The sequence below is a fragment of the Oreochromis niloticus genome, linkage group LG7, assembly GCF_001858045.2.
Source record: "Oreochromis niloticus isolate F11D_XX linkage group LG7, O_niloticus_UMD_NMBU, whole genome shotgun sequence".
Classification (NCBI taxonomy): domain Eukaryota; kingdom Metazoa; phylum Chordata; class Actinopteri; order Cichliformes; family Cichlidae; genus Oreochromis; species Oreochromis niloticus.
In genome coordinates this window covers 53334102-53355695 of record NC_031972.2, presented here as the reverse complement: position 1 = coordinate 53355695, position 21594 = coordinate 53334102, and the positions used below count along the sequence as shown (strand labels likewise).

Sequence of the window (21594 nt, the reverse complement as noted above, 5' to 3'; positions counted from 1 at the left end):
AGATTAAGAACGATTAAGCTATCAGCCGTTGGTAATGGCAGTCACATGTGACACTATCTAAAAGTCATGTAACACAAATCAACACAAAATATGTATACAATATATACGAAGTAATCTATAAACAAACACAACTGTTTCCATATTGCACTAGCCCCCAATGATAAAATGCTGTTGTAAACATGTAAACATGAGACTGTGTTGTAACATTGTAACATTTTACATGAAAGTTATATTGGATCTGACATTTTCTGAGATGACTTGATCTGTGCAGTTCATCAATTGAGGGGAGAGGACAGCCGACTATCCACTGGGCGTTATATAACCCTATATCACCCTGTGGAGCTCTTTCTTCTGTGCTGTTGTGCAGCTGGAGAACCATACACAGAAACAGTAGGCCAGGATGCTCTCTACCGTGCAGCGATTGAAGGACACTATCAGCTTCACAGGGATGTTATTCTCTCTGAGAACCTTTAGAAAACAGAGTCTCTTTTGGGTTTTTCTCACTACATCAGCAGTTTGCTTGGTCAGGTCCTCCCAGATGATGACTTCCAGTAAGAATTAGTCTGAGATCCTCTCTACACAGAGCCTGTTGATGGTGAGTGGCAGGATGTCATTTGCCTTCTTCCTAAAATCCACGATAAGCTCCCTATAAGCTCCTTGGTCTTTGCATTGTTCAGGAGAAATTTGTTGTTATTACACCAGCAGATCCATCTCATCCCTGTAGGCGGACTCATTCCCCCAGAAATGAGCCCCACCACCAAGGTATCATCCGCACACTCAACAATTATGTTGCTATAGTGGGCAGGAATGAAGTTGTGTGTGAAGTGGGTGTAGAGCAGGCAGCTCAGGGGTTAAAGCTTTGCAACACATACATTAAGCAGTAACACTTTACAATAACTACACACAATTAGGTGTTAGTACAGTATAAATACTTAATTGTAATTCAAGGTTAATTCAGAAAATTACTAGTTGTTAGTAGTTTGTGTGACTTCATCGGAAGTGAGGACCATGTATACCATAGAAAGTATTAATAAAATGAATTGAAAGGTCCTTGAGATTCAAACTCAAGTCTTTGCTACATTCAAATGAGAAAACAGACAAAGCACAAAGTGATACAGAACATACAAATTTTTATTGCATGACACAACAAAATCCACCAGAGCTTTGGAGGATAATGAAATATTAAGTTGGACCAGAATCTGAGTTTTCTTGGGGGTTTAAGAGAGAAAGAGACACACAGGAGTGGAGCTTGAGTTCTTTACCTTAAATAAACTGAAACGTCTCCATTTAAAATAAAACATGAATGAGGTATAGTGACGCAATGGGGAATATTTCACAGAGCTTCACATACAAGTGTAAGCACCACAAAGTGTCCAACCTGAACTGAGAGATGCTGCTTTAGACTGCCCCCTGTGTGATAAGGGTCACCTGAAAAATGCTGGAAAATGTCACTGGGATGTTTCAGACTTTTTTCCCCCTCTGGTTAGGTTAGTTAGGTTCAGTTTCAAAGTGTTCCCTTTTTAAACAAAAATGTTAAGTTGCTTGGTCCTGTGCTTTCACATATGTGAGCTCAGCTGACATGAAGCAGTGGGTGTCTCTGTCTCCAGCAACAGCAGCACCTCGAGGTAAAGGGGTGATCAGGTTCAGGAGTGGGTTGCCATGTCCTTTATCAAGGAAAATCTCAAAGCAAATGAGATTTCCATGTAGTCTCAAAAACCTCTGTTTAGAAATAACAGCTTTTAAAGGCCATGAATGTGAATTCAAAATTCTAAAAATATTTTTCTAGGACAGCAGGAAATAAATAATTGAATATATATTCACACTAGTGTTTTACATCAACTGTGACTTCTTTTTAGATTTTATTTAATCATCAGTTATGGTCATAAACACATATTTTAACATAGATCCTACAAGTGTGTTTACTTTAAATCCTGGATTGAATAACAGCTTATCATCATACATCAATTCACTTGGTACAGCGAGGGTTGTAATTTTAAAAGCACATGAGCAGTAGTCGTATTTATCGTATTGCAGGTTATTATTAGCACTGATGGCGCACTGCACGGCCGCCTCTGCAGCGGTACATGCTGCACCAACACAGGATAAGTGTAACTTAGCATCAAAACCAAACAAAGCTGGACCAGGAGTTTTTTTTTCTTTGCACCTTACTACATGTAACTCAAGGGATGGAGCGGTGTTTTATCTACGCATAAAAGACAACTCAGCAAATAACTGTAATTGTAATAATTGTATCTCCATCAGTCTTTCACAAAAACACATAATTTGTTCCAGTTTCTTTAGTTGAATCTGTGAAAAATGTCCAAAGTTTTCATGAAGCTTTGAAACTCTGATCAAAATATCCCAACAGTGACATCTGTAGTCTGGATGGGGTAGGGAAGTGTGAGGGGAGAGAGGAGGAAAGCAGTCCTGAGGAACTGTTAAAACAGGAGAAAAATGGATTTTTCTCATGGTTAAAGATGCAATGAGTGATGTGGCACTGGCTCCGACGTCTCTTATTGCATCTTTCAAGATTGCAAAACATGTCAACGCTCCCACAGAGAGGAAAAACTCATAACACACCCAATGTTTGAATTATCTCTGGTAAAGCACTCGGGGTTGCAAACATGGTTAAACTTAATTATTCATAAGTATACCGACTATCTATCAATTTATCCAAATGACCAAAGTTACATATATACCACAAGCTGTTAAATGTATGCATCATTCCCCTTCACAGCCTATGGCCCAGCATTTTAAAGAAATCTTGTAAGCCATTGTTTTACTGGTCACGTTACATCTTTAATAAGAAATTTTTGCTAAGCAGCCAAATAATATAAAATGTCATGATGCCAAAGTTGGTTTCTTCCTTCTTTTCTGAATCATCAGCTGCCGTTTGTATGCATCTGTGACCGAAGGACGGCTATGAGACGGTAATATAAATATAGCGTTTTTGATTTAACATTGTGAAACTTGCATGTGTTTCCATGGTAATCTGCTGGGATGTGTGGCATAAAGACAGATCTCTTAAGACAATTCAAGAATTTTCAGTTCGTTGTCCTCAAGAGTTCTAATCCTTGTTCAGACATTTAAAAAATTTCATTTTTACCTTTCACCTCATGCTCGAGGAGAACAAAGAGACAATGAGCATTGCGTTACTGAGAAACATGCAGATCATCCACTGTACACCTGAAAGTCTAATAAAGCTTAAATGCTCAGAAAAAACTTTTTTTTGTTCCTCTTTGAAGGCTTTGGGAGTAAGACTAGAAAACTGACAAAACTTATACTTTGTTGATTTGTTTATATAACCTAAAGCTACTGTAGGGAACTTTATACTTCCTTTTGTTTCAAAAAGTGTAGACACAGTGAACATGAAAAGTATAATGAGGAACATAGAGTTCCAAGCCAAGATGCTCCTCATATTTCCAGAAATATATGAAAATATGTGACAAACAAGATGTAAAAAAATATAAATTAGAGATTATAAATCTTCTTGCACTGGGCTGGACTCCCCTTTTTTGTTGTATTTAAAGTATAATTCATGTAATTAATATTTTATAAATACCACTGAGACTCTTAGAGGACGAAGTTTCTCTTGGAACCCAAGGACAAATCCAGTCACATCCATCACTGGTGTGCTGTCAGACACAGGCGTATGTGTGGCCGACTGAGATTTCTTTTTTATTTATTTTATCCCACTTCAGACAAAAACTGTTATTTTTAAACACAGAAAATAAGAACCTGTCTTACTTGAAAGCTGAGTCCTCTGTTTGGTGTCAGTCAAATCAAAAAACATTGAACCTACCCACACTTTTCTGCTGCAGGGTGTAATCTGATTGACTGCAGGGCTGCTTATTTCCACAGCTGGTTTCTATTACATTCTCCTGAAGTCCCTGAAGCAGCAGACATGAAATATCACAACTAAGTAATAATTTGTATTAATAAATATACTATACAAGTACCAGTTCTGTTATTAACTTAAGCAAAGAGACATCACTGCAAGGTGTTGATATCAAAAAAAGTGCAAGGTCTAATGTGCGACTTATCCAAGATGAGCTTCCTGTTTTCTTTAGCCTTTTAAAAATGACCAAAATTTTGAATTTGATTCTTTTATACTGTTAATTGCTAATTAAAGGCTGTAATTTTTATATCAGTTAACTGCTTTTTATAGCAGGCCTCTGAAATTATTTGAAGTTAAGCTGAGAGACATTGTATTTGTTTAAGCTCCTATGTATTTTGTGCAAAGTATGATACCATAACAGCTGCTGTTTCATCTCATTGTTCAACTTTTTTGGAAAAATGATACTGGTTTAAGGTTAGTGCAATCATCCTGGGCATTTTTTGTCTGTGTGTGGAGAGTATTTCACAGACCACTGACCTGATTTTCACTTGATAAATGTTGGAGAACAAAGTATGTCACCATTTTGAGCCTCGTAATTATAAACTAAAAGTGAGTGTTGTAAAAGTTAAAAAAAATAAAAAATAAATTCTCAGCAAAGTGAAAGGTTTCACTGCGCTACAGTCAGTAAATGATCTCACAGCAGTCACTTATTCATTTAGCAATATAATACTTGTAATTTCACACATTTGAGGACGGAATTGGAATTGAAACCCTCAATAACAATCAACATTTTTACTCTGTTCTTCACTTTTTTAAGGTCAGTAAACACAGATGAGTGGGAATGCAATCAACCATGAAGAGGTTAGCATGATTATTTGATTATAGTATTGCTAAAAACTGATTCAAATATAGAAAAAACTGGAACAAATCACAAAAAAGTCATGTTTCTTCATCAAATTACTGCTCAGATATAATGAAATTTTCCATTTTGAAGACTAGACAATCAAAAAGTAAGTGAGGATCAAGTAGGTGAGGGCAGGGCTGGATTCAAAGTCAAGCTTTGGGAAGCACATGTAATCAAAAACATCTCCATCATTGCTACTTTCAGTAAATCAAAGGTGGTGTGGTATTATTGGTAGCGTTCATTGTGTTTGTGGATTGGCTGCTTCAAATCAGTGTTAATTTTGACTGCAAACTTTCTTAAAACTTTTTTAGTTTTAGTCATAATTTAGGCATCAAAAGTCTAAATACCATCTTTTTTACTGAGAGAACTTCAAGAGACAGTCCAGCAGTTCGCACTGTTTTATTCTCAGGCAGTTAAAAGTTCAGGTTGCATGTCATGGTTCCGGGTCGTTGACCCAGCTTTTGAGTTTATTGTGTTTTTTCCGAGTGTTTTTGTGTTATTATGATGATTTAAGTTTCACTAGTCAGTCCTGAGTTTTTCTTGCTGTTTTCAGAGTTTTCTTGTGTTCCGTGTTTCCCCTCCTTGTGTCTCCTCCCGTTGTCCCCTCAGCCTGTCTCGTCCCCATGTGCGTCAAGCCGCATGGATTAGTCTGTGTCTTAGTATTTCCTGTTTTATTTTGACAGTCTCCCGTCCTGTGTTCAGTGTGTTCAGTTTTGCTTCCTCTTGTGTCATTAAGTCTGTTCATCCCAGCTGTGCTCCCCATGTGTTTCCACTTCCCTCGTCACCCCATGTGCATTGATTGTGTGAGTTTTCCTTCGTTCATTGTCAGGCTGTCTGTTCGTCTTCCCCGTGTTCCCAGTCTCTTGTTTTTTCCTTGTTACCTGTGTGTTGCTCTGAGTTTAGTTTCTCCCAGTTTAGATCAGTTGTTGGCTTTTGGTTTTTCTTATTTTTGTACCTTTGTGTTTTTCGCCTAAAAAAACAGCTGCTTTTTGTTATTACATTCCTGTCTCCATGTGTCGTCTACGCCTGAGTCCTCACCTCACACACGATCTGCAGATTGTTGACATTGCACAGCTGTGGACTTATCTATGTCAGGCAGTCTGCACATGGAGAAGTGAAGTGCAATTCATAATTAAAAGCATATTATTAGACACATGAAAACAGGAAATCTTTGTGATTGGCTATCAATGGGGAGATGGAATAAAAGAAACCTATCCATATCACAGTTTGGATAGGTTCCAGCTCCCACCGTGATCTTTAACTGGATTAGTGGAAGACAATAGACAATGAATGGCTCTCTTTTTTTTGGTTTGTTTTCAGTGTTTGACACAACTGTATTTTGTGTTTCTTCATTTCTGTATTCATGCATGGTCTCAAGAGGCTGCAGAGCTGCAGAACAAATATAAAAGATGACATTTCTAGTGAGCTGGTGGTGAATCTACAGCTGGAGCATGGTGACACAATCATGAATTACATATTTTGCATAAATGAATCCACAAATCACAGAAATCAATCACATATCTGCTTTCTGGTGTCTTATAACTCTCCTACATGAGACTGCACTTAAAGAAACTTACAGTTATGTAATATCTGCTTTCTCTCCAGTAGATTTTTTTATTGGTTGTGTTTGGAGACGGGACCAAGTTCGTCAACCCATCATGCTTTAACTTGTCAGAGGAATGCAAGTGTTACTTTTATAGTAACACACTGTTGAGATAAGAAAAACTTTTTAGTGTGCTCGTAACAAAACAAGTGTTTCACAAACCCTTCAAAACACAGTTGCACTTCCTGGTTTGGTCAACACAATTTCTGAAGGATACAGGGTGTACATTTAAAATGAGCAGCACACAACTGTTAGTGTTTTTCAGGGCACAAAATCGTACATTCATTATTTCGTGTTCCTTTAAGAGTCTCCCTGTTCATAAAAATCCTTTATTTTCCCTCTTCTCTTGTTCCTCCACAACAGACAGTCCTCTCGGTGAAGCAGCCATAATAAAAAAAAAAAATAAAAATACACACTTCCCTCCCTCTAACAGGAAGACATTGGAGACAAGCTGAGACATAGAAGATCATCTCTCACACGATAAACTGGAAATGTGGCTGAATCATTTGGTTCTGGTGTTGCTCACAGGTAAGACCACCTAATGTAATGGTAAAGTTTAGAGGTCCCTGAGTTTGGTCCCAGGGTTTTAGTGTTTCTGAGTTTATGATTTCTTAGTGAATACTTTTGGGGTTTAGGTCTGTTAGTCTAAATTTTAATTTTTGACATTTTGGATTAAGATCTTAACTTTTTATTATTCTGAAAGAGAATCTGATTTGCTGTGATATTTGTGAGTCTTTCATTTAGATGTTTTACTTCATGTGTTTCCTAGTAATGAGTTGCTCTTTTGAGGTCCCATATTTTGGTTTGTGATTTTTTTGTTACTGTAGTTTAATAAGATTTTGTTGTATTGTAGTTTTCACTTTTTATAGAGTTTTGGATGCCTGTTCAGATGGGTTTCTGTTGTAGTGTTAGTTCTGAATTCTTGAATTGGATTTAGTTTTAGTTCCTTCATTGAGGTTGTTGTCTGTGTCATGTTCCTCTTGGTTCCTTCTTCCGTGCTCTCTTTGTGCTTACACAAATGCTTCCTTGTCTGTCTTTATGTTCAGTGAATTTGTTTTTGATTATTTCCTGTTTTACTCGGTTTAACCTGTGTCCTCTGATTCCCATGCACTGTTGTTCTGCTAAAAACTCCACTCTATGACGCAAAATTGATATCTAACACAAATAACATAAAAAATTAAAACAGAAAATACAAAAGGTATAACATTTCTTCTTTTTTCTGTCTACAGTGGTAGCAGCAGGTGTGGGGATATCGGGCCAGACTCACATATTTCTGGATAAAACCCAGACAAGAGTGATTGCTCCGTCTGGGTCGTCTCTGACTTTGCACTGCTGCTTGAGCACAGAGAAATATGAGAGATATCGAGTGTCTTGGTATTTTAGCTCACATGGACCTTCATTCAGCAACTCAGGGAAACTGTGCAATAAAATAATTAACAAGCCTGCCAACAGTTCCAATGAAGGCAGTGAAAATACACACATTTTATCTGTTGTTAATGAAACATACAGTGGATGGTACTTTTGCAAAATCACAGTTGAGATTCCCAGTTTAACAGAAATTCGGAGCAATGGAAAAGAAGTACTGGTTTGTAAGTATTCTTGTAGTGACATTTTAGTTTAAGTAGCATGTGTGAGCAATGTGCAGAAATTTAATAACTGGTTTAGTTATACATTTTGATATTGATTTATATGCTTTACCCACTGATTCTTCAAATAAACTGGCTTACAAAGATTAAATGAATGCTCATCAGAAAATGTTATCTTGCCCACAGCAAACATTTTTCAAAGAAGAAGAAGAAGAAAAGGAGCTAAGCCCTGTTCAGGCCGTTCATGCAGCGTGCCCAAAAAGAAGCGTAAATTTCTTTTGTCGAGCCGTTATAACAGACAACAATCTTGTGGATCAACAGAAGAGCAATGTAAGACTATAAGCATCTGTTGTATGTGTATATTTATGTATTTAACTTGTATTTATATTAAACTTATGCAATCAGCAGATGCACACTTGGGTTTGTAAGATGCATCTCCTTTCAGCAAGTAAAGAAAGCAGCCAATGACCTTTTACAGAGAGTGAATTAAGAGTTAGTAAAATGTTACTCTTTTTGTGTAACAAGCCTAATAGTGAAGAGCCTCTTTTGTGATGTGTATTTGACTTTTCAGCTGTGTGGACAATGGCCAAAAGAAGAGCCTAAACAGGTCGATTCAGCTGCAACAGGCCCCAGGTAGCCTATCTAATTACTAATTTACATTACCTTTGCCTCTTTCATTTATAGTGTTCACTACATGTTTGCATTACCCACACCAGTAAGCACATCATGCATAAATATTGTTTAAATCTATTGCCTCTCATTTCATTTTATTCCCCACAGTGGTCACACGTATGTCCTTCAAACGAACTTATACAACTTAATGCCGTCATAATACTGTTTGTTGAGCCATGTCTGCCTTTCACTATTCACTGCATAGAAGATGTTCACACACACCACCTCATCAAATTTTAACCTTGATGTTCTCAGTAATTATCAAGCATCGCAGTTCAGCACGCCAGTGAATACTAACTGCCTCCAACCAACACTTCGCTCCTGATAATGTCTACATCTAATTATTAAAAAACATTCCAATTAGGTCAACAGCTCATCAGGAAAGGACAGAAAAACAATTCACAAATGTTATTTACTTCATATACCCAAAGACTGTCAATGACAAAAAACAGAAGCTAAGGACATAAAGGATGCTGTGGGCATTGAGTTTTATCATTTCTATTTTTTTAAATTTTTACCTTCAAATCTTAATTTTAATTCAATCTTTTTCATTATATATTTTTTTGTTGTATAGTTTCTACAATCATTGCAAATTAGAGAAGTTTTAAATCATTACAGTTTTTTTTCTACAAGAATAAACAGGAATTATTGAATGTATCTCTCTTCATCTTTGTGTTTTAAACAATGCAAAATGTCCTGTAATCTTATCATCATGTGCTTCTGATTTTTCTAACAAATGACTGAATTTTATGCATTACCAAAGTGAAATCACAATCAAATCTTTATGCAGATGTTTGCACACATACAGTACTGTACATGCAAATATGCTTGAAGTGGGGAAACAGCACGCACACATACCTTTCTAACATGAAGACATTTTCTCTGTGGGTGGATTGTTCACCTATTTCCAATACTGATTATGACAGCCGCCCCTCAGGCCGCCCATACGTCTGTAAAGTCTGTTATGACTTTGGTGTCTGGTTTATGATTATATGAGGTTGCAGTGACTTGACAAAACCTTTTTCTTTTATGAGTCAGACGTGAATAATAAATTAGACCCAATAAAAAATGTAATAAATTATGTGATATAAAAAAATGGATTTTCTTTCAGTAACATCAAAGAAATTTGTTCATCGTGCATTTTTTTTTAACCATCATACCTTCTTTTTTGTTTTTTGTTTTCTTACAGTCAATCTCAGCATCTTCAGTGCTGAATTAAATTAAAACAATTGAAATTGAGACCATAACGCTGCATCGGTCTGAGATTCTGCTCTGTATTAAACTGTCTGCAAACAGCATCTCCAAGTGCTGTTGTTATTGGTGATAGATTCAAATAAAAATTGAAGCAGAACCCTGTGGTGTTCACGTCTTTTCTGCAGTACAAAAGAATAAAAAAGCGAAAACGAAGAACAAATATTATAGTATACAATTGTAATTGTTTTTGTCTTCTGTTATGTACAATCTGTTGGAAATAATTATTCAGCAAATATAAAAACTCCAGTCGGCCAAAAGATATAATAGAAATATTCAAAATGTGTCATTTGAGAATTGTTTAGAAGAAAAATGTGTTTGACATAACTGTGACTTCATGCTGTGGAGGTTAATGGATATATTTAAATTCAAAAACTCATCAGTGCAGTCAGATGAATTGTTTTATTAATGCCCCATTAGTAGGTGTGCGCAAAGTCCCCTTCATATAGTTTTAAATGTATGCCTGTAGATTAATGAGCGTTTCCTGGTTCTAATTATAGCACAGCAACACCATAGCAACAGCATGGCCAGAACGTGTTCTTATTTCTTGGCCTCCTCATTCAATTCTAAATGCTGTCTTATGGGATTTTAAAGTGAGGATTTTACTTTGACTCATGCACGGATTTTATCAATCTAAAAACTCTTAATTAGATATCTTATAAAAGTATTTCAAAACTTTGTGGATTCTCTGCCCTGAAGGCACACTTGAAATGCTGTTCGATGCAGCTTAGGCTTAGGTTTTGATTAAAAGTCCTTAAATCACTTGTCTCAACTGACGAGGTTTTAAAACAGCCCTGTCGTGTTGTTTTCCGTCTGAATTAATAAAAGAGTGTCCAGTGTGTTTGAGGGATTTTTTGTAAAAAATGTAAGACTAGAGAGCTGAAGTGTTGACATCACACCCCGAATAACCTCTCAGAATATTTTGTTTTCCATAAAAGAGACAAACATGTCTTTACTTCTGAGAACATCATGAATTTGCAACAACTGTTATTTGAAATCAGAACCTTGTTTTTTTTTTTTCAACAATTTTAAGCAATAATTACTTTGTCCCAAGTGTCAAAACCAGCATTAGCTTGGTCTCTACTGTTTTTTGCATCACTACATCATTCAGCCCTCCTCTCACTTTAGGCATGCAGTCCAAATAGCATGCACTCCTGATAGCAGGAGATAGGCACCAGCAGCCCTGTGATTAGTGGACAACCTGCTCCACCACCTGAGTTGTGGCTACGTTGTGAATGTTTCTTGTAGTCAGCTGATCCTTTAAAATCAGTTCTTCTACGTGTTTAGATTTTTCTTTAAAAAAAAAGATCTTTTGTCAGGTGCTCGACTACCTAAAAGGGATAGGCAACAGTCTGTTTTTCCAAGTCATAGATTAACCTTTAATCAATAATGCCAATTTTCAGTTAATATACTGATTATTGTTTGTGATGATTTGTGTGCACAATATTTTATCTCTTATAATTTTCTTTTGAAAGAGTTTAAATGCATTTTTTGTATTTCAGTTCCTCCTGCTGTTGCTTCTAATTCATCTCATGTGGCAGACTGTCTTTATCCTCAAAGCAGTGGAGCATTTCCACACTCCTTGTGTCATTCCTCTTTGTTTCACGTGTCTGATCTCTGCCCCTGTTTTTTTATGCGTCATTAGTCTTTATGCATTGTTTGGTTTTTTGGATATCTGGATGGTTCATGGACTCTGCCCTTTTTCCTGCTCCTTATCTGCATTTTTGTGCATGACCTACCTCTGCTTTGTTTATAAACACTTGGATTTTGGACCTCGCGTCATGTCTGATCCCTGCATGTGAGACTGCTCTCGCTCTTAGTCTCTAACTCTGCTCCTCCTACCTATGCCTGTGGTGATTTATCAGGATTCATGAGCTGAATGACAGTGAATCTTGTTGAGCCTTTTCGTGAAAGAAAATCATTAAGTCCTAATTGGTGACACTAGGTTTATTAAATAAAATTAAATAACTGCAGTGAGTTGTTATATGGTGTGAATGACATATTAGTATAAAGTGCAATTAACTGCAGTATTTTTATAAAATCAGTTACTGAGGACATTTTTGAAACCTGGCAAATACAGACATGGTGCATTTATGGTTGTGTCATAAATTACTACTTCATACACAGCAAGTAATAAAAGTGGTTTTAAAAGGAATTACTCAGAAAGAAGGGGCCCACAGACAAATCTCCATCTCAGAAACTCCATAAGTAAAACTTTGCACAGCTCAGAAAGAAAGTCGGTTGGCTTGTGGCTGGCTACAGAGTGTATATGAGCCCAGACATCGTCTTTATGTTTCTGCTGCTTGCTTTGAATGGGCTGTCTCCTACTTGGATCTCTACACTCCTACGCTCATGCTCAACCCCATATCCCCTCAGCTCCTCTAAAATAAACCCTTTAGCTGTTCCAGGGAGATGGTGCATGTTTGAGGTCGTAGCCCTTTGATCTCAGAAGACTCTCCCACACTGTATCCGACCTGCTCTCATCACTGACGCTTTAAAAATTGTTCTTATATCCCTTTATACCTTTATGCCTCTGTGTGCATGGCAGGGCTATAAATGCACCACACTTAGAAAATGTGTTGTGCTTTTGTTGTTGGTCTGGTCTATTGATTGTTTCCAGTCTTTCTTCTTACACATAAAAAACTTGGATTCACAGAAAAAGTTTATTTGGTACACCCAGTTAAGATCGCCTCAATGTAGATATTCTCATGTGTTGTTACTTCCTTGTTTTGCGTCCCTTGAAACTAAGTATATTTTAAACAAAAACCAATTAATTGAACAGGGATTGGCTGTATGGTTGTTAAAAATATTTTAAGGTACGCTGAGGAGAACTGACAGTACCTTTATGGCACATAAACAAGTCGGGGCGAAATTAAATATGTACATTGTTTGGAAAAGCACTCACTGAATAGAAACACAGCATGATTCCTGTATTAGTTAAATTAAAATATAATGGTAGTCAATAAGGGGGAAAAGATGATACATACTTGTAAACAGACCACTGACTGTCTAATTAATGGCATCAAAGCAACCAACGTTTTAAATAACTTCCACAGAGAAAGCTACACCGGGGATGTGATCAACGCACAATCACTCAGAAGTCTTTGTTTTTTAGAGTATTTGTGCTTCAGCATTTTCTGTCTATAATAGAGGTGCAGTAATTACTGACATGTGTGGTAGGAGTATGACATCAGTTATATTTCCAATCATTTGTTTTGTTTAATTACCAGAATACTATATAATTTACTGCATCTGATACAAGCAGAAACTGTTTAGAAGAGACTAAACCGAAATGAACTATAAAAAAGGCTTAAACAACATTAACCATCCTTGTGTTTATTGATTACAATAATTCTTGTCTGATATTCTTCATCAGTAACGTTATTTTTCTTCTCTCTGCTTCTGCTGTAAAATCTCCTGTTACTATTTCTTTCTCTTTTTTCTTTATTTGAAGTACTGTGAGCTCATACAAAGGCTTTAAGTCCCATCATCATCTACAAAAAGACCTCCAGCAGACCACTTGTGTTAATTGACCAAACAATCAGAAAAAAAACCTCATGAAGGTGACTTGAGAGCACCTAGTAGACCCTGTGCTCGGTGCCTGGCATCGTCGAGCCCAACTGGAATTTCCCATAGAATACTAGTGGCGGGTCTACCAGTGGTACCCTGTGTTTTTCAAAGATGAGATCAGGTTCACACTGAGCACATGTGACAGACGTGAAACATCTGGAGGTGCCGCGGAGAATGTTACTCTACCTGTAACATCATTCAGCATGACCAGTTTGGTGGTGGGTTGGTGATGGTCTTTGGAGGGATATCCACAAACCTCTGCAGGCTAGGCAACGGCGCCCTGATATCCATTAGGTATCAAGATTAAATCCTTGGACCCATAGTCAGATGCTATGCCAGTGCAGTGGGTCCTTGATTCCTGGTGCATGACAATGCCCGGCCTCATGTGGTTAGAGTACGCAGGCAGTTCCTGGAGGATGGAGGAACTGATACCATTGACTGGCCCCAACACTTGACCTAAATTCTATATGACATCTCTGGGACATCATGTCTCAGTCCATCAGACGCCACCAGGTTGTACCTCAAACTCTCAAAAATGTGGTTCAGTGATGCCCAGCTCCAAATCGGGGAGGCAATCACCCAGGACACCATCAGTCATCTCATTATGAGCGCCCCCTGATGTTGTCAGGCATGTTGGAATCATACAAACTACTGAGTTGCTGCAATAAAATCAGCAAAATGTACTAGCCTGCAACATTTTTTCACTTTGATTTTCAGGGTTTCTTTGAATTCAAAACTCTGTAGGTTTATAATTTCCATTTCCATCAAACGATGTGGCATCCTCGCACTCCTAACACGTTACTCAATCAGCATATCAGTATAGATTTTTTCCCACTGAGAGTTGTATATATATTCATTCAATAAAAATATTATTTTAGGACATAAAGGATAGGGGGAGGGGGGTGAAAAGGGTCACACATTAAAAAGATTTCGTTGTTAATTTTTCAGCCTCAGACCGCCGTGCAGCTTCATGTCCATGCAAATAAGTCCAGTTGATATTTGCAGTACAAAGTGACCTTCTCTACAAAGAGCTGAGGAGATCTGAAATCCTACATCCGACTCTGATTTTCATGCACTTTCACAGCAGTGGAATTCAAAGGTGGGCTTTCAGAAAGCTTATACTGTAATTTACATACTGGCTGTGGACAACGCCTCGACACTGGTGGTAATAGTTCAGCACCCTACAATATTACTTCAATATTCTGTTAAGACCTCAATGAGATTTCACAAGGAAATCCCATCTTTGACTTTCATACACCTTCAAATTTAATAATATCTTAATAAATCTGTCAGTTGCTTGCCTATCCAGTCAATTTCAGGTATTGGGGATTCGAGTTAGTGGAGTGCTGAAACTCTAAAGCTGCTTTCTTTTACCTCTGTTTCCTTTACAGTGTGTGCTGCCTGCTTCACTCAGTCTGTAAGGATCAAGTTGATTACTAACTGTACTTCCTCCAGTGGCCACTTGAAGTTGGCTATATGAATCAGCAGACTCCAAAATAAAAATCCCAACTTTACAGCATTTAAAAGCATATTTACAGTCAATTAACGAAAACTATTTTGGGCTCTGTGGACACTCCCTTTTTCCATAGCAACTGTGGAGGGTAAAGTTTTTAAAACTTATCCATGTGGATACTGTGGATACTGGAGCTTGCATTCACTAATTGGAGTCACTGAACTGAACCTCTCCGCCAAGTTTGTGCTGTTGTTGTATTTTTTAATAGCCTGTCTTAGAAGTGTGTGCTTAAGTATTGGTGTGTGAAATTCTAGTATTTTTATTAGGCTGTTATTTAGCACTAATTACTAGATATGTGTATCTCCATCTAACACCCTTTTGGGTGCAGCTTACAATAGCTAGCTTTTAACATAGTGGCCTATCCTGTCATCCAAATATGGTCGCCTCTGGCTTCACAAAATTAACACAGTGATAGTCAAAAAAGCAAACTTCGAGGCGTCACCAACAGTGGGCGACTTTATTTATTGTTACATCCATCATTTATACAGTCTATGGTTCATTTTCAGTTTTCAGTTTTTGGTGGATATAGTTGCCTTCATGTTCACACAGAAAGCTGAGCTCACAAGGCAATGTGAACTGCTTTTGAATTAGTATACTGTAGCTGTGCAATTTTGGAATTTGAGTATCATAGTTGACAGTTTGGCTGTCCACACTGATTTCCATGCATTAAAAAAAAGTTAATATATATCTATTGTGTATAAAATTTTATGGAACTAATTCATTTTATAATCTGAAACATGCAAGTGTAGCATATATGCCAAAAAAAAAAAAAAACCAGCAACAGAACAACAACAACACACTTTTCCAGAGCACTTTTCTAGTCAATCTGAGCATGCAAAGCACTTTCTTACTACAAGCTTCATTAACACAAATGCTTTATTCTGTGTCTAACCACTTTACCCAACATTCACTCCAATGGATGCATCAGGGTTCAGTATCTTTCCCAAGGGCACTTTGACATACACACTAGGGAGCCAGGAGAAGTCTGGTGCAAAATAAAGGCTACTTTTAAGTAGAAATATATTAATTATTTCCCAAAAATGACAAAATGAAAAACTGAAATAACTGATCACAGAGCTGCTTCTTTGCAAATAAACAGAGATTTACTTTTTAGTTCTCTGGGACTTCACTGAAATACTTTTACAGAAATATATGTTCATATTTTCTTGATCTCATCTGATGGGTATCCCTCTGCTGAACAAAGAGGAGGACATATGCCGCAAGCAATCAAAACCACTAATACCATCAGAGCTTACATTACTGAATACTTAACAGAGCCAAGCAGACAGACACACACATACACACACGCCAGAGAGGCAGAGTGTAATTATTCAGCACCTCACCGACAGTCAACATGCTGTCAAACTATATAAAAGGAGAGAGATTTTTTTTTCAAATGCTGTAAACAGTTGCACAGCAGAGGCAAAAAATAATTCCACTCTCCATTAGTATGATGGCAAGTGTTTACGAACAGTCTCAAGGTTATGAGACCGAAGGTAAGGGCTCTCTCAACGTCACGACATGTCTTTTCAAAGTATGAGACACTGCTCTCCAGCATTTCTTACGCTTATGATCAAAGAACAATAATCTAATGAAAAAAGGCTGCAGTGTGTCAAGAATCACTTACATGCTCTACCTTGATCAGCTGTAACATTAAAATGTTTGTGAACACTGATAAATTCTCTGTATTTATTCTGTTTGCACTCAGGATTGTTTTAACTTCACTTAATTTTGCTTTTTTAAAATTCCCTTATTATGCACTTGGAAGCTAGAATTTTGCAATATCACTTTTACCTTTGGCTGACCTTTTGTCAGTGGTACAGCTATGAAGCAGATATTCATGCATATTTTTGCACAAGAAACATCTGCTGCACACCAATAAGAGGAAAAAAATCTCTTAAAGATGATGTATAGTTTTTTATATTTCAACTGCTTTTTGTAACTCAGTTGTTCAAATGACTAGTTAAATCTACCTGGATCTGTGTTAAAAAAAAAAAAAAAAAAAAAAGTAATTATATGAAATGTATCCAACCATGCAAACTGAAAGATTATTTTTTTTAATAAATTAATTAGTTTGTTTGAGACTTTTAATTGTGGGTAATGTAGGTTTTTATTCCCCGCTTTATTTATGTATTATTTATTAAATTTGTATTATTATTTTTTACATTTTATTACATTATTTATTGCGTATTTATTACATTTAAGTAAAAGCAAATCGTACCGTTTTAGTTTTAAATTGTTGGTATTTCTATTCACATACGGTAACAAAGCCCTTAAATTTATTAAAATTTCTTTAAGTCTTTATTTTTCATTCTTTAGGTTTCACTGTTACCATAGTGACTGGTAGTAACGCATTGGTCCGTCCATTAAATCGGTTCGGCTCTTGGTCCGTTTCCAAAGCCGTCCGTAGTGAAACAAATAGGTGTTCTTCGATTGCAACAGTTTGACTGCAGGGAAAAGAGATTGGCTAATTGTAAACGTGGGGTATGGATAAAGTTTGAAAATCAAGATTACCTGATAAATACCTGATAACGAGTTTTACTCCTCGGCGTTATATCAGCCTGGCATTGTGTAAGCAGAAGAAAAGTGACTGATGCCGTGCTGACTGTAGCGATAAATTAATGTTCACAGGTTCGACGAGGTGGAAACTTGGCTCTAGCTAACTAGAACAACCTGTACTGGTGTGGTTTAACAGCATGGACCCATTTGTAAAATTCACAAGTCAGAGTCAGGGAAGGGACCGCATATTCAGGTGAGCTTTTCATCTCTTTTGTAACCAACTCGTACAAACGTTACTTTATTTTCTTGATAAAAATGGGAAAGTTACCGCATGACTGTATCCTTCTAACTTCCCCCCTTCATCATCTGCTTCTTTTTTTATTTTAGGGCAGCTCAGTATGCTTGTTCACTTGCTGTTTATTTACTCCGAAACAACTCGGACAGAAAGGACCTTGTGGCAAAACTTAAAAGTCTGGAAACCAGCTTGAGCGCTGGACGAAAATGTGAGTAACTGTGGAGGGAGTTAGGAGGCGTTCAGTGGCTGCAGTTAAATTGGATTTCACTTTCAAATCCACTGTGTGGTTGTCCTAATTTATTGCATTAATTTCTGTGGACATTGGTGGTTCTAAAAGCTGTGATGAATTCAAAGAGCTTGTTTTATTTTTGACCATCAGACAGAATTACAGTTATTCAAACTAAACAAACGCATCATACATTTGGTTAACAAATGACTTGAATCTTGTCTCTTTGCTAAGTTTGTCTATGAGCACTGTATTTCCTCATCATCAAGGCCAGAAATTCTGCCAAGTAGTGCAAAAATTGACAAATTTTTCTTTTCTTGGCAAACTGTCTACTTACAACTTAGACAATGTTGTTCTGTAGCTTTCTCTTTTTCTCACTGTAAGCTGGGATAAACGCTGCACCGACTGTTGCTGCAAATGACTGTAATTCTGATAAACGTAAGACCACTCATAGATGTGCTTACTTTAGAATTCATGTGGAATTTGACACATTTTGTACCTTGACATTTGGTCGCTTTAGTATGAATTAGGTAAAGACTGAAATGAAACAGGCTTTGCATGGAAATGAAGGATATGGCCGTGCCTTAGAGCAGCTTCTTTTGTTATGCCGCAGCTGAGCTGTGTCAAGGCCAAGGCCAAGATCTGTTTGTGCACCAACTAATGATCTCTTTGAGGAACTCTACTGCCTCTAGGGCTGGCCTGCCTATCTTTGTGTTTCTGGGTGAAGGGTCATTTATGACTCCCAGTTTAAAATGTGATAACATGTTGTGAAAGGTTCAAAAGTTTAAAATGAAGAGGGGTGAATTGATGTTGTTCCAGTATGTAAACACAGATGGGCAAATAGTGAAAAGATGCTGTAGTTAATTCTCTGTGTACCTTAACTGTATTTCCATCTGTTGCGGGCTGCTATAATGAGGTGTTGACCTGTCATTTCATATTAAATTGATTACTGCTCTAATACCCTTTCATGTCCTCCTCCTTTGTCAGTGCTCAGGCTGGGAAATGCAGCAAATTCCATTGAGGCTGCTAAACGAACCGTGCAGCTCTCGGACCGAGTGCTGCGCTTGTGCCTTACTGTGGCCAACGTGAGCCGCGCCCTCTACTTTATCTGTGACAATGTCCTTTGGGCCAAAAGTGTCGGTCTTATCCGCAATATCGACAAGGAACGCTGGAGTTTAAACTCCTCCCGCTTCTACTTCTTCTCATTAGTTATGCATCTCAGCAGAGATGTTTATGCGGTTCTCCAGGTGATGACAAAGAGGTCAAGAGATAAAAACTTTAAACAGAGAATGGATCAGCATCTCACTGAGAATCCTGAAGTAGCTGAAGTTGTCGTCCCTCACCTGGATGGCTTTCTCTTTCTGCTTTTGGAAACCCTGAAATCACACCCGGATCTTGCCTTGGACTCTGTGAAAAACATCTGTGATCTCTTCATGCCCTTAGATAAGCTTGGTTTATACCAGTCAAATGGGGGAGTGATGGGATTCTGTGGTCTGATATCATCACTGATTGGGATCGTCACCCTCACACAGCCCAGGCTAAGGATCGCACCGTGATGACACGGGCAAAGTTAAATATTACAAAGCGATCGCAGATCAAAGAGTTAATCATGTCAGGTGCGTTCAAGAGGTTGCTGAAGCTGTAATGGTGGACAGAGGTTAAAAACAAAACCAGCACATTTTACAATCCCTGAGTCAGTAATAACTAATGGACTTGCACTTTTTTAGAATTGCTGGATTTCACTGTTTTGCACAACATCTGGAATTAATTTTGAAAGGGAGCAAATCGAGTCGATATAGAAACTGCTAGGTACCTTTGCATTCCAGGCTTGCACATCACCAGCTGTTTTACACTGTAGTAGAAAGTAAGGGCTACTTAGTGGTTATGCAAAAGAAAAAAACTTACTCTGTCACTTGTAAGTTCACTGTTTCCTTTTTCTTTTTTTCTAAATTCTGCTTTGTACTTAAAATGAGGTAAAACTTGCAGCACCAGTTTCAGAGATTTTTCTTCAGTTTTTTTCTTTTGGCGTTGGCTGAACATGTGAGTAATTTATAGGATGTATGTTATGAATAGAAGGTGTGTTTGAAAAATGAATAAAACTATGCAACAATGTTTGTATTATAGAGAGAGTCACTTTTTAAACATTCTAATAAGAACATATCTGTGAATTAAATACTCGAGACACAGAAACTCACCGGTCACTTTGTTAGCTACACGTGTTAAACTTCTCTTTAACGCAAATGTCTAACTCAATGCGTTTAGTTGTAAAGACGTGGTCAAGACGAACTGTACAAGTTGAAACTGAGAAGAAAGGTGATCTAAGGAGTGGCACTCTTTGATTCTGGCATAGCATTGTGCTTTGGTCTACTACACATCTATATCTGTAGTTAACAGAGTCAAATACAGGAGTGATTAGTTCCAACAAAATGATATGAAGTAAATATCCAATGATGCAGTTCTCTGGGAAAAATGCCTTTTGATACCAGAGACGAGGGGGGATGTCCAGACTACCTTAACTAAAATCACCACTTGGTAAAACTAAAAATCGTCTCTCCGAATGCACAGCACATAGACCCTTTAAGCATTTAAGATGGGCTACAGCAGCAGAAAAACACACCGGGTGCAACTCCTGTCAGCTAAGAACAAGAAACTGAGACTACGGTTCACACAGACACAATACAATTGGGCAAAATTATTCTGGAAAATGCTGTGTTTGAGTCCAGATTTGTCATTTCAATTCAGTTCAAGGCCTTGAGGCACTTTATATTGTAGGGTAAAGACCCTAAATAATGCAGAGAAAACACCAACAACCTGATGATCCACCATGAGCAAGCACTTTGGTGACAATGGGAAGTAAAAACTCCCTTTAACAGGAAGAAACCTCATCTACCAGAAACCTGGGCACAAAGACATGATGTGGAAGAGAACCAAGGATTAATAATATAACTAATGATTAAATGTAGAGTGGTGTATAAATATATATATCCAACATTCAGATGCCAGGGTCAGAGTTTGCATAAATAATATGAACACATGGATTCATCCTGTATTAATGAGGCTGGTGGTGTAACCTACAACCACAGTGTATCCATCCTCTGATGACTACTTCATGCAAAATAACATGCCATGCCAGGCAGCTCCGAAGGCAAAAGTACGTCTAACCCAGTAGTCTAAGGAGCTTGGAAAGAAAAGCGTCTGGACTTCTTTAAGTTTCTTGAAGACGTTTAATCTGTAATCCGAGAAGCTTATTCAGTTCTAAGAGCAACTGGTGCACGCATGGCAGAGCAAAGAAGAGCCATCTCAACAGGACAAGACTCGGCTGTTCATCTGCATCTAAAGGACAAAGGTCACTCTTTCCTGAACGCCAATGTTCACATTTTGGACAGAGAAGACAGATGGTTTGAAAGAGGAGTGAAAGAAGCCATCTATGTCCACTGTGAACGATCATCTTTGAACAGAGGTGGTGATTTACGACACCAACTGTCTGCCATCTATAATCCAGTTTTGAGATCCCTTCCCAGACGCCTTAATGCCCACTCACATCAGTAAATCACATGATAGGGTTGGGCTAGGTTTCACTATGGGTTCACCCAAAACCTTGGCTGATTGTGACCCACACCCGTTTTCATACCTTGGC

General features: G+C 37.7%; 1 protein-coding gene and 1 long non-coding RNA gene across 5 annotated transcripts; both read left to right on the top strand.

Moving 5' to 3' along the window:
• The first annotated feature begins 5504 nt into the window (after positions 1-5504).
• Positions 5505-9954, top strand: LOC106097892 (uncharacterized). Of its 3 annotated transcripts, none has more exons than XR_002062890.2 (5): positions 5505-5545; positions 6779-6873; positions 7575-7934; positions 8118-8261; positions 8503-9954. It is a non-coding gene; the product is annotated as an uncharacterized LOC106097892 (long non-coding RNA). The 3 variants fall into 3 exon arrangements; XR_002062891.2 differs by lacking the exon at positions 5505-5545 and having other exon boundaries at positions 6581-6873; positions 8503-8564; positions 8712-9954; XR_001223947.3 differs by lacking the exon at positions 5505-5545 and having other exon boundaries at positions 6583-6873.
• A 7338-nt stretch (positions 9955-17292) lies between these two features.
• Positions 17293-20069, top strand: pex11a (peroxisomal biogenesis factor 11 alpha). 2 transcript variants are annotated; one of them, XM_005470764.4, is made up of 4 exons: positions 17293-17421; positions 17569-17689; positions 17824-17939; positions 18945-20069. In XM_005470764.4, the coding sequence occupies exons 2-4, from the start codon at positions 17634-17636 to the stop codon at positions 19511-19513; spliced, it is 741 nt and encodes a 246-aa protein (XP_005470821.1). In that variant the 5' UTR covers positions 17293-17421; positions 17569-17633; the 3' UTR covers positions 19514-20069. The 2 variants fall into 2 exon arrangements, with proteins under 2 accessions (XP_005470821.1, XP_003440456.1); XM_003440408.5 differs by having other exon boundaries at positions 17319-17689.
• The last annotated feature ends 1525 nt before the right edge of the window (positions 20070-21594 follow it).